This window comes from Ipomoea triloba, chromosome 12 (genome assembly GCF_003576645.1).
Source record: "Ipomoea triloba cultivar NCNSP0323 chromosome 12, ASM357664v1".
Lineage (NCBI taxonomy): Eukaryota > Viridiplantae > Streptophyta > Magnoliopsida > Solanales > Convolvulaceae > Ipomoea > Ipomoea triloba.
The window spans coordinates 17,815,004-17,827,862 of NC_044927.1; the positions used below are offsets into that span (position 1 = coordinate 17,815,004).

General features: G+C 33.8%; 2 protein-coding genes across 2 annotated transcripts; both read left to right on the plus strand.

Annotated features, from left to right (window-relative positions):
* The first annotated feature begins 3,008 nt into the window (after positions 1-3,008).
* LOC115998152 (DNA replication licensing factor MCM6) lies at positions 3,009-9,079 on the plus strand. Its single transcript, XM_031237640.1, has 19 exons — positions 3,009-3,231; positions 3,354-3,506; positions 3,614-3,739; positions 3,854-4,016; positions 4,425-4,618; positions 4,725-4,917; positions 5,085-5,159; positions 5,688-5,917; positions 5,998-6,112; positions 6,503-6,577; positions 6,655-6,795; positions 6,894-7,097; positions 7,175-7,336; positions 7,423-7,478; positions 7,574-7,713; positions 7,805-7,930; positions 8,054-8,184; positions 8,282-8,436; positions 8,801-9,079. Exons 1-18 carry the CDS (start codon positions 3,149-3,151, stop codon positions 8,414-8,416), a joined length of 2,502 nt encoding a protein of 833 aa, XP_031093500.1. The 5' UTR covers positions 3,009-3,148; the 3' UTR covers positions 8,417-8,436; positions 8,801-9,079.
* A 1,843-nt stretch (positions 9,080-10,922) lies between these two features.
* On the plus strand, positions 10,923-12,606 carry LOC115998369 (plasma membrane-associated cation-binding protein 1-like). The gene is made up of 4 exons (XM_031237932.1): positions 10,923-11,081; positions 11,202-11,331; positions 11,486-11,660; positions 12,062-12,606. Exons 2-4 carry the CDS (start codon positions 11,221-11,223, stop codon positions 12,361-12,363), a joined length of 588 nt encoding a protein of 195 aa, XP_031093792.1. The 5' UTR covers positions 10,923-11,081; positions 11,202-11,220; the 3' UTR covers positions 12,364-12,606.
* Positions 12,607-12,859: the final 253 nt, after the last annotated feature.

The following is a 12,859-nucleotide window of genomic DNA, read 5'->3' on the forward strand; positions in this document are numbered from 1 at the left end:
CTATTGTTCTCAACAACATTGATGTTTTCGTCCCCATTACTAATCACTAGCAAAACGGGATTCTCCATTTCTTCAAGGAAATTCGAGAATCAAAAAAATGGGATAATTAAGGTTTTAAGATTGTTTGTGGAAGTTGCTGGAAAAATGAGAATAATAATAATCCTTAAGAAAAAAGATTATTATTTTTGGAAAGGTAGAAGGCCTAAGGGTAGGTTAGAAGTATGAGTCGAGTTGCACTCTCCTTAAAATCTTATTTATGCCTCCCAAGGTGCTAGGAGCGTTGTAGTCTAGGCTTCCCATAATAAAATGCACTACGATTCTAAGTATTGAGCACCCAAACTTAGAACCCGTTGAACTAGAGCGTAGAATGATCACAGTAGGCTAGAAACAAAGGAAGAACGGAGTTTCGAGAGGTAGAAAGCTTAATCTTTGAGTCTTGTTAAAACTTAAAATGCTACTGCTAAACCAAGTATATATAGGAGGAAGGGAATCAATAACATTAAACATGACATTCATATTTGGTTTAAAACCATATTGTAACCTTCAAAACAATCGGCCACTATCAGGAGATTAATTTTGGAATTTAAGATTGGAATTAATCTGAAGTTAATTCCATAACGTCTTGAATTAATCATCCAAATAACCACTAATGGAAAGTGAACCGAGGAGATTAATTTTGGAATTTAAGATTGAAATTAATCTGGAATTAATTCCGTAACGTCTTGAATTAATCCTCCAAAAGGCCACTAACAGAAAGTGAATCGAAACGGCCACTAACGGAAAGTGAATCAAATAGCTTGAGACATGAATTAATCCTCCAAATGGTCACTTACGGAAAGTGAATCGAATAGCCTGCAACATGAGTAGTTTGGAATGTAACTACTGCGGAAGGTTACTCTAAGTTATGTGCGGAAGGTAACTTCGTTCAACGTTCCGCGTGGAATGTAAACTTGTTTGGGCACAACTTAGTCGTGCGCACTGCGCACAGATGCCGACATACACGAGTCAAGCCTTTTCCTTATTTCCTTATAAAATTACGCATAATTTCCAAGAAATTTTGTCATTTATTATGCAGAATTTGTTTCCATTATTCTCACAATTATAACAGTTTAATTATCTCATAATTTGGTAAATAAAATTTTGTTACCAATTAAGCTTTTTAATTTATTTTTACCAATTAATTAATAATATTAGTTTGGGCAGGAAAGTTGAAGAGAATGGTTTTACTTTTATTAATAGTATAGATTAATATAGTATAGATAATATAGAATTATAGTTAAGTATTTGAATTATTATTATTGGTGTAAATAAGAATTAATAAGTTATTATTTCTTTATAAAATTAAGCAAAGTTTCAAAATAATTTTCTCATTGATTACGCATAATTTGTTTCCATAATTCTCACATTTATATTGGTTTAATTATTCTCTTAATTTGGTAAATACAATTTTGTTACCAATTAATTTTTTTTTATATAAAATTTTTTTACCAATTAATTAATAATATTAGTTTGGGCGAGAAAGTTGAAGAGGAAGATTTTACTTTTATGAATAGTATAAATTAAACTAGTGTGTGTGGAAAATGAAAATACAAAATAGAGCTATAATGAAAGTACAAAATACAAAATACAATGTATATTGTCAAATGAAAGTATGAAACTGTAGTAAAATTAAAAGGATACTTTGGTATTACTATAATGAAACTAGTGTGTAGAAAATAAAACTAAAAAACAGAGCAATATTATCAAATGAAACTAAAGTTTAATTAAAATGATACTTATTTCATACACCACATTATATTTTATAGAGTTAATTCCAGAAATAGTCCTTCGACTATTGAGTTTTACCAATTTTTGTCCTTGACTTTTAATTTTACCAAAGTTGGTCCCTTAACTATTGATTTTGTACCAATTTTGGTCCTTCTGTTAAATCAATGTTAAATAGGTGTTAAAATTGAGGGCAAAAATATCAAATCAAATATTTTAACCATTCTTCTTCACTTTGTTTCCCCTCCTCCATCGCAAGATTATATAGGGAACAATGTGAGTCAATATATTTATTTTTTACATTTTATGTTAAATTGTTTCAAGTAATTAAATTTTTTTCTGTGTTTTTTTTTGTTTACTGCAATATAATATATATACTCTGTAATATTTTTTTTTTGTAAATTTTATAACTAGATGTGGAGTGTTATTGTATATTTTATTGTTGTATTAGGTGTTTTTTTTATTATTATTATTTGATAGCAAAAATGGTAGAAAAGAGCACCACTAGGAGGGGAAACAAAGTGAAGAATAAATGTTAAAATATTTGATTTGACATTTTTGCCTTCAATTTTAACACCTACTTAACATTGATTTAACAGAATGACTAAAATTGGTACAAAATCAATAGTTAAGGAACCAACTTTGGTAAAATTAAAAGTCGAGGACAAAAATTGGTAAAACTCAATAGCCGAAGTACCATTTTTAGAATTAACTCTATTTTATATGGCAAATTATTGTGTGAACCATGAACATAAGGTACATTTTTATGTACAAAAATAATGTACTTTCAGTATATTAAAAATGTACTTTTTATTTATGGTTCACACAGCTGTGTGGATCATGGTCCATGCAATAATAAATCATGGTCTACAGTAAAATTTGCCCAATATAGGGGCAAATTATTGCATGGACCATGGTCCACACAGCAAAAATAAAAACTACATTATTTTTGTACTGTAGGTACATTATTTTATAGTACATTATTTTTGTACTGAAGGTACATTATTTGATATGGTGCACAGTATAATTTGCCCAATATAGGACTACGGGCCTTAGACCTTAGTGATAAACAATGGGCCCGTCTTGTCCACAGAAAGGGGAGAATGGTCTTCGGGCTTTTTCATGTTAGCAAACACAACAGTGGGCCTGCCAGGCCCTTCTGTCGATTTGGCGGGAAACTCCTATGGTGCTTTCCTTAATTTCCCGCCATGCGAACTCCGATCTTTCATTAATCTTCCCACATTCTCTCTCTTCCGCAGGCGGCTGAAGCTAAACTGAGAGTCGAAGAAACAAGGGGGAGTCTCACTGGCTCAGTGAAGAGGAAGAGGGAACCAGTGGAACTAAGCAAAAACATTTTTGTTTTTTGTATTATTGAGAATTGAAAATGGATAGTTATGGCGGCGGTGGATACTTCGTGGACCAGAAAGCAGCGCAGGTCGAGAACATTTTCTTGGAGTTTCTCAAGAGGTTATCTTCTTTACACAATCATCTAATTCAGCTTCCATTTTTCTTAATTCAAAATTTTCATGTCAAGGAACCGTACACGACTGTGTATAATTTCCCTAATTTCATAACTCTTTTGTTGGCAGTTTCCGGTTGGATGCCAACTCTCGGGAGCCGTACTACGAATCGGAGATCGAAGCTATGAGGCCCAACGAGTCCAACACCATGTTCATTGACTTTTCCCATGTCATGCGCTTTAATGACATTCTTCAGAGGGCGATTTCTGACGAGTTTCTCAGGTAACCCTAGCATTTTCTTTGCTGGAGTATTCAAATTTATTTCTAAAAATTCATTCAACTCCTTGAATTTCCTTTTGATTTTTCCTGTTTGCTTAAAATATGTCAAGGTTTGAGCCGTATTTGAAGAGTGCCTGCAAACGATTCGTCATGGAACAAAAGCCTACTTTTATAACAGATGATAACCCCAACAAGGATATCAATGTTGCTTTTTACAATCTTCCTTTAATTAAGAGGTGAAGGCTTTGCTCATCCTAGTAAAAATTACTTAAACTCTTTTAAGAATGTTTAATTATTTTGAACTTCAGTGAGAGTATTTATCTCCCACCTCCTGATTGATTGAATTGCAGATTAAGGGAATTGACTACAGCGGAGATAGGGAAATTGGTGGCTGTGACAGGAGTGGTTACTCGGACCAGTGAGGTTCGTCCTGAGCTTCTACAGGGAACTTTCAAGTGTTTGGACTGCGCTACTGTTATTAAGAATGTTGAACAGCAGTTCAAATACACTGAGGTTTGTGCTTGCTTCTCATTGGTACTTGTATTGTAAAGATGTGCATTGATATTTCTATTGATGTATGAATTAGCTTGTTTTTCTTTTCTTACCTATACTACTTACAGTAATCACAATATATATGTAGATTAGTAAGGCTCATTTTCCCCCTTAATGACATTGTAAGACACTTATGATTTTTGATGTGCGATCTTTATGGATATTTATAGAAGAGAAAAGTCACTGCTGTCAATTATCGCCATTGCTAGTTTGAAGTTTAAACCCTCCCTAATAGAGACTATAAATATTTCATGTTGCTTGTGATCACATAGTCTTGCACTTGAATCAATTTTGGTAGTACTAGAACACTATAAATTAGCTTATTGCTGAGTGCTTGATATTCTTTGTGCATGTTTTTCTCCCCTGCAGCCTATTGTCTGCATGAATGCTACATGTACAAACACAAGGAAATGGGCCTTACTCAGACAAGAGAGCAAATTTGCCGACTGGCAGAGGGTCCGGATGCAGGAGACCTCTAAGGAGATTCCTGCTGGTTCTCTTCCAAGATCACTTGATGTCATTTTACGCCATGATATTGTAGAACAAGCCAGGGCTGGTGATACGTAAGTACAATCATTCCTATACATGGAGATGAATCTTACACTCAACTAAAGATGTATGTCAGTATGTGACTTTAAATGTGTTTATTTTGCTGCCTATTTTTTGTAGGGTTATATTTACTGGTTCTGTGGTGGTAATACCAGACATATTTGCCTTGGCCTCTCCTGGTGAGAGAGCTGAGAGTCGTAGGGAAGGTCCTCAGCAAAAGAATGCATCTGGCCAAGAAGGTGTCAAAGGTCTTCGTGCCTTGGGTGTGAGAGATCTCTCTTACCGCCTAGCATTTATTGCCAATTCAGTTCAGGTAATTGAATGCATCACTTCATATACTTTGTATATCAGCAAATATAAGTGTTTTGATGATATAAATTTGTTTGGAAGGGTTAATCATTGTTCACTTATTATTTGTAGAGTCTGACAGAGTATCTCTTAACCTTTTTTAAAAATTATTTCACCTAACCTTATTCACAGATATGTGATGGGCGAAGAGATAATGATATCAGAAATAGGAGAGATGCTGAAGAGGATGACAATCAACAGTTCACGGTTTGTATTTCAATCACTATATTCAATTTTTTTTATCACATATGGAAGTCAGTTGTAACATTTCTTAGTCATAGTTAGATGTGCAGTGTGATCAAATGAGAGAAATAAATGTTTCCATGTTGTCAAGCATGTCCCATAGACAAAGTTAGGCATGTTCATCCATATATGATCCAAAAAATGTTAGCTGTTAAAAGTGGTGATTATGGGAAGGTGGGTAACTTTTGATCTGCACATGGTAAGGATCAAACTTCATACATTCTGACTGTCTATGCTGTGTAGTTGATCAGCAGCTTTAATACACCAATCAACAAGCAATCTCTATCTCTTTACTTGTTTAGATCTAAGTGTACTATTCTTCTATCTTGAACCACTTTCAGAGAATGAAATAACACTAATTTATTTAGGCATTGTGGTTGTATTTGATAAGTGTGATACTTGTCATCCATATTTGGTTTGGCATGTTTTCCTTAAATCATCTTGCAAATATGCAAAACTGTGTAGTAGTTTGATTGATTATTGTATTGACAGGCTGAAGAGATAGGTGAATTTCACAGAATGAGGAATACTCCTGATTTTTTCAATAAGCTTGTTGACAGCATTGCTCCAACTGTTTTTGGTCACCAAGATATCAAGCGAGCAATCCTGCTTATGCTTTTGGGTGGTGTACACAAGTTTACTCATGAAGGCATTAACCTTAGGGGAGATATCAATGTCTGCATTGTTGGTGATCCTAGCTGTGCAAAGTCTCAATTTCTCAAGTATGTCTACTTTAGATTGTTGTCAATTTCCTATCCTCGTATTCATTGAACTAATTTTGGATGCATTATTTGACTTCCAGATACACATCAGGTTTGGTTCCCAGATCTGTCTACACATCTGGTAAGTCCTCATCTGCAGCTGGGTTGACAGCAACTGTAGCCAAAGAGCCAGAAACTGGAGAATTCTGTATTGAGGTGGGATAGCAATTATGATTCTCTCACTCTCAGTGAATTATACATTACAGAGATATTGATTATTATACAATTGTAATGGAATATGATTGTGATTTTCATGTGTTGAAATTTTAATACCTTGAGGGCATGTTTGGACATTGACATTCTATGTTTGATTTACCACCTACTGAAAAGGGATAATCTAATGGTTATTTTTTTTCCTGCCATTGTTTGGCAAAAAAGGAAAGAGCGAGAATTGTTCATAAGGTGCCCATGAAAATTGATATGATGGAATGATCACTTGTTAAATTTTTGAGGAAGATTTTAAAATGATGATTCGTTTTGCCCTGAAGTGTTTTTATAGATACTAATCTGTTTTAGATTTTTAATGAAATGACTTTTATGTTTCAGGCTGGTGCACTGATGCTTGCAGATAATGGTATTTGCTGTATTGATGAGTTTGACAAGATGGACGTCAGAGATCAGGTAATTCTAGTTTGAGCAATGTCTCTTATTTTTATCTTTTATTAACTTCTAATGGTTGAAATATGTGTCATCCTTAGGTTGCCATTCATGAAGCAATGGAGCAGCAAACAATAAGCATCACAAAGGCCGGTATTCAAGCAACACTAAATGCTCGAACATCAATTTTAGCTGCCGCCAACCCCACTGGAGGCCGGTACGATAAGACCAAACCTCTGAAGGTAATTTTCCCACATGTTAAGATACTAAACTTTGTTTTGATTTATAATTTTTTAAATAAAGTTAGTTTGTGTGGTGACATTCTAATATACTTCTACAGTATAATGTCGCCCTCCCACCTGCCATTCTTTCAAGGTTCGATCTGGTATATGTGATGATTGATGACCCTGATGATCAAACCGATTACCACATTGCTCATCACATTGTGAGACTTCATCAAAAACGTGAGGATTCACTTGCCCCTGCATTCACCACTGCACAATTGAAGCGATACATTGCATATGCAAAGACTCTAAAACCTAAGGTAATTTTAGAATTCTGCATTGAAGGGCACAATACTAGTTCATTCTTTAAACTATAATATGTTTTCGTACTATGCAGCTTACACCAGAAGCTAGAAAACTATTGGTGGATTCTTATGTTGCCCTTCGTCGAGGAGATACAGCTCCAGGGAGTCGAGTTGCTTATCGCATGACTGTTAGGCAGCTCGAGGCTTTAATCAGGCTTTCAGAGGCAATTGCTCGAAGTTATTTGGATGTTCAGGTGCTTTCACTAGCATGCTTACTGCTTAGTGTAGGGATATCAAATTCCTATTTCTGTTCTCAAACTCTATATATTATTATGAATAGGTTCACTCTCGCTATGTACAACTAGCAGTAAGACTACTGAAGACATCAATTATCAGGTAAAAATATGGAATAAATCCATCACAACAATTAGATAAATTCTAACTAATTTGAAACATAATGATTTTGATGTGGCTATTGTATTTTCATGCAGTGTGGAGTCAAGTGAGATTGATTTATCTGAGTTCCAGGAAGATAATCAAGATGATAGTCCTAATGAAAATAGAGAAAATAATTCTGATCCTGTGGAAACTCATGCGGAAACCACATCTGAGCCACCTTCTGGGCCAGCAGGTGAGTCTAAGTGCATTGTAAATTTTTATTTACTCTGTACCCTTTTTAACTAGCAAGTAAAACTGTTTTACGTTGATTTTATTGTTAACAGAAAATGGCCCAGGCACTCCAAGCAAGCAAGGAAAGAAACTTGTCATTAGTGATGAATACTTTCAGAGAGTTACCCGTGCCCTTGTCCTGGGATTACGGCAGCATGAGGAGACTGTGATGCAAGAAGGTATGTGAATTTTGTTCAGAAATTTAGGCAAAGTACAATCAATACTTAAAAAAAGTAGCAACAAATTTGTTCAAAAATTTCAGTTACATTTTATTTTACTATGGTTATGTGTGCATTGTGCAGGGACTGGGTTAGTTGGGATGAGGCAGAGGGATCTGATACATTGGTACGTGCGTCAGCAAAACGAGAAAAATAGCTACACCAGTGCGGAAGAGGCTTCTGCTGAGATTACAAAAGTGAAAGCCATCATAGAGGTGAAACCTTACATAAGAACAATTTGACTGGTCTTTGATATTTTTCTTGAACTGAAAATAATGTTTGACTTATTATTGTCCTGATCCGTGTTTGCAGAGTTTGATACGTAGGGAAGGCCATCTGATAGTTGTGGATGAAGGTAGACAAGCAGCAGAGGACAGCCAACACGCTACAAAAACATCAAGAAATGACCGGATTTTGGCTGTAGCACCTAACTACGTCGTAGATTGATTGGAGTAAGGACTAAGGAGGTAAGCTTTTCAAGGCTTAGTGTTTTACTTTTCTTTCTAAATTATGTATTCCCTATGGGTTTTGGGATGACGAGGAAAACTCCACAACCCTTTCGAGCGTGAGTAAATTCTATTGATTTACTCATAACTGATCGGCTCAAATCAGTCTAGGTTATCTATAGTTGACTGGTTCAAATCAAAGGGGCAAAGATTCAAACTCGTAACTTGTGATTACAAACGTGGATCTCTTGCCATCTTGGCTGGGTTATCTCCTTCCCTATTGATTTTTATTTATATGGTTGGTTGCAGTATTTATATAATAGGCAGTGTTATTATGATGGTTGCTTTATCGCTACAAATGGGAAATTAAACATAGGATTTGCAGGTGTGGAGTTTGGCTAAAATGGGTGTCGTTTTCATGATGACAAGATTGCGGCTAACGCTACTCCATGTAGTCATTATCCAGCGCAGCGGAGTTGTATACTCAAACGCAAAAACTGCGTCATTGTAATTCAGTATTGCCTTGTAGCAATTAATGTCTGAAAGCTGACATTTTTCCTTTCTGGCACTAATTATGTTCATTTTAGTAGTCTACATCCTAAGGTTGGATTTAGTGTACAAATATTAAGGAGTGTGTATATTTAATATTAATTCCGTTCTAAAATGATTGTTTGGTTCGTTTAACAAGACTTGACTGAAATAATTTTTAATCCAATTTTTCATATTATTAAGTTTAGCATTAATATATAAAATTTATATATTTAGAAACTAAATTAAAAGTACTATTAAAAACAAAAAATTAAATTTAAAAATAATAAAAAATTACTAAAGAAAATAAGCAAGGAAAAAAGAGTTGGTTTGACAAGCAGAGAGAGTATCTTTTAATTTGCCATTTGTGCTTTTAAATATGATTTGAATTTGAAGGTTATACTCCGCTCTAGTTTCGAAGCGCCTAAACGATAAAAGTCCTGTTCGGTAGCATAATTAGCTTATCAGTTAATTTTGATTTTGTTTGATAATTATTAATTGTTTGACTTGGTTAAATAATCAATGAGTGTTTAATTAATTAGCTTTTTGTAACAGTTTATTTTTCTAAAAAGCTAAAATTTAAGTTGCTCAAAATATATTTTTTATTCAACTTTTAAAAAAGTCATTTTACATATAATCAGTTATCAGCTAACAGTTAATTTATCAAACATCTTTTTACATTCAGCTAATATTATTAACTAGTCAATTAATTAATAGCTATTTATCAAATGCGGACAATTAATAGCTATTTATCAAATGCGGACAAAATGTCAAAGAAAAAGATAAGGGTCTTGCTTGGTAAATGGTTGTTAGCTGATTGGATTAGAAGGTATGATTGGTTGATAACATTAGCTGATTGTAGAAAAATGTTTGGTAAATTAGCTAATAGCTGTTTGGTATAAATTTTTTTTCCAAAAGACCAATTGAAAAGATTGCTTTGAATAACTTTTTGAACTTGAATATTTTGAAGTTACAAAAAGCTTATTAAGCAAACACTTATATTGATTTTTGAAACAAGTTAAACAACTAATAATGATGAGAATTAGTTGTTGGCCTTTTCAAAATTGTGAGAAGTCCAGTACTAGCTAGTCATTGGACTTACAAGTTTTCCGTATTTCATAATTTGGAAGTGATTTTAGTTTATTGATTAAGAAAAAAAACTTGAAGTATTTTGAGCCATTAGAATTAGTGATGAAGGTGTAAGCTGTAGAACCAGCGAAGCCACGTGAGTAGATTGATGTTTGAAGCTCAACCTAAACTGTACTCCATAATTGTGTTCCAAATGAGAAAGAAAACCCTGAAATATTTATTTATTTTTTAAATAAACAAACCCTGAAATATTTAGTTTAAGAAATGTTTTAAAATGATACTTTTGAAACTTTTTTATAGCTTATGATCATGCATTCATGCTTAGGGGTTTAGATTTGGAAAATATTGAGTAACATATGTATTTTCATGGAATAAAATGTTGTCACATATCTTACTTTAGTAGAAAAAAATATACATAAAAATTGTAATTCACTTTCTTCGGTCAATTAGAGTCAACAACTACAAGGGATTCGTATTAAATCAAATAACCTCCAAAATGTAAATGTGATTTTAGTTTGTCTTTCGTAAATAATGCATTATGTTAAAGAGTTTTGAGCCAAACTTTTTTTGCATATAAGAGTTAAATTATGTATGTGTGACTTGAGATAAATTCAAATTAGTCTCAGTAGTAGATATATATATATGTATATAAAAAGAGGGGTCCCACCTTGGGTAGACTGCCACCTTGGAATGAGGCCCACAGCCACCTGTCACTTGAATTCTGAACCTTTCTTCCCCAACTCCCCTCACTATTCAAGTCTGAACCGTACCAAAGACCCTTCCCTTCCTGGTGCCCACTCCCTTCAACAGTTGGCATTGTGTATTTAGGAAGGTGTTTGATTAAATTAATTATTATATTTGTTTTCAAAAAAAAAAAAAATAATTATTATATTCCATTTCCTTGTCTTTGATTATTAGCGCTGTCCCACACCACAACAACGCACACTACATATACTATACTTACATCTTCAACCGCAAGCCCCTGTCCACTTTTATCTCCTCCAAACCAACAACGTAACACCTACAGGACAAACATCCATCTCACCACTGTAAACCATTCTTTTTCTTCATCTTCATCTAATTATATTATCCATTATTAATTTTGTTTAATTATATACATGCTTTTAATTTGTGTGTTTTCTTTTTCTTGTTTGCATACATATACCCAGAATCGAGTTGGTTTGAAGCATGGATTACTGGAAATCCAAGGTTGCTCCCAAAATCAAGAAATTTTTTGAAAAGAATGGCACCAAGAAGGCTGCTGCTGCAGAGCTCTGCAAGACCTTCCAAGACTCTAAGGTAGTATTATATATATATATATATATATATATATATATATATATATATATATTGTGATTATTAAATAAGGTATCTGATCTTCAATTCTGATCTATTACAGAAAATTAATTACTATATATATTTTTTGTTGAATATTATATATATATTATTCCAGGAGGAGTATGGCAATGATTTCGAAGAGAAGAAGACTGAGCTTCAACCCAGAGTTGTTGAAATTTATGAAGCTTGTTCAACTGAGATGAAGGCTTTGGTGAAAGATCCTAAGGATGCAGGGTTGAAGAAGAACTCAGCTGCAATTCACAAGTTCCTTGACGAGCTTGCCAAGATTGGTAAGTTTATTTTGGAATAAGTGTTTACCACTTACACCAAAACTATACTATAGTTAATAGTAAATGTTAACTTTATGTTTTATACTCTTATAGTTTATTTTGGATATTGGATTTAACCCTTTAAATTTTTATCAACTGTTGTTCAACAATCTCCCCGTTATCGAATGGCAAACTTGCTTTTATTAGCTTTCGCCCAACTGTTTGTTTAAAATATAATACATATAAACATAAATGCCCAATGACTAATTAAAACTTAGATTTTTAATTGAAACAAAATAATAATATCTAGCTATTAATTTAGTCTTTTAGTTAAAACTGAAAACATTGAATTACCTACATGCAAATATGCAATGACTGTATTATTTTATACTTCATTTATTTTATATATATATATGATATAGATTTTCCGGGATCAAAGCCGGTAAGCGAAGCGTGTTCTAAGGTGGGGGCAGCATACTTGTCGGCTCCAGTTTTCTTCATCTTTGAGAAAGTGTCTTCTTTGCTCCCGGAGGAGAAGAAAGAAGAGGCGGCGCCGCCAGCCCCGGAGGTGAGTGAGAAGGAGGCAGCGGCTACTGAAGAAGACACTAAGAAAGATGGGGAAGAACCCAAAGCAGAGGCTTCTGCTCCTGTGGCGGAGCCACCGGCCGCCGTTGAACCACCAAAGCCGGAAGAAAAACCGGCTGAGGCGGCGGCCAAAGCCTGATCTCAATTGATGACCGCGACGTCCCATCATACGCTTATCATCAAATTTGTGCATAAATTAAGGTTGCCGTAATTTGTGTTGTAAGAAAATATAAATGTGTTTTTTTTAGTAATTATTATTCTTTATTGATTACCATGGAATAGTATTTTATGTTTGGCTTATTGCCGTTATTGGTAAAAATATTTATTTTATATTTTGTAATATTCTTGTTCAAAATTTGACAATTTCATATTAATTTTAAAATTTTGTTGTGTTAGTCAATTCTGCTATAGGAGAAAAAAAAATATTAACGGGAGTAATTACAATTAAGTTGGTGCGGATGTTGACTTGATAATTATAATGTTATATATTTGACTCTCAACAAGAGAAGTGTATTGATTTTCTTGGTTTGAATCGGTCAATTATGTACAACCTATATTGTTTTACTTCCGTGTAATTATTTGTTTGCTAGGGTGACAAATTACACTGTGGACCATGAATAACTATTATATTTATT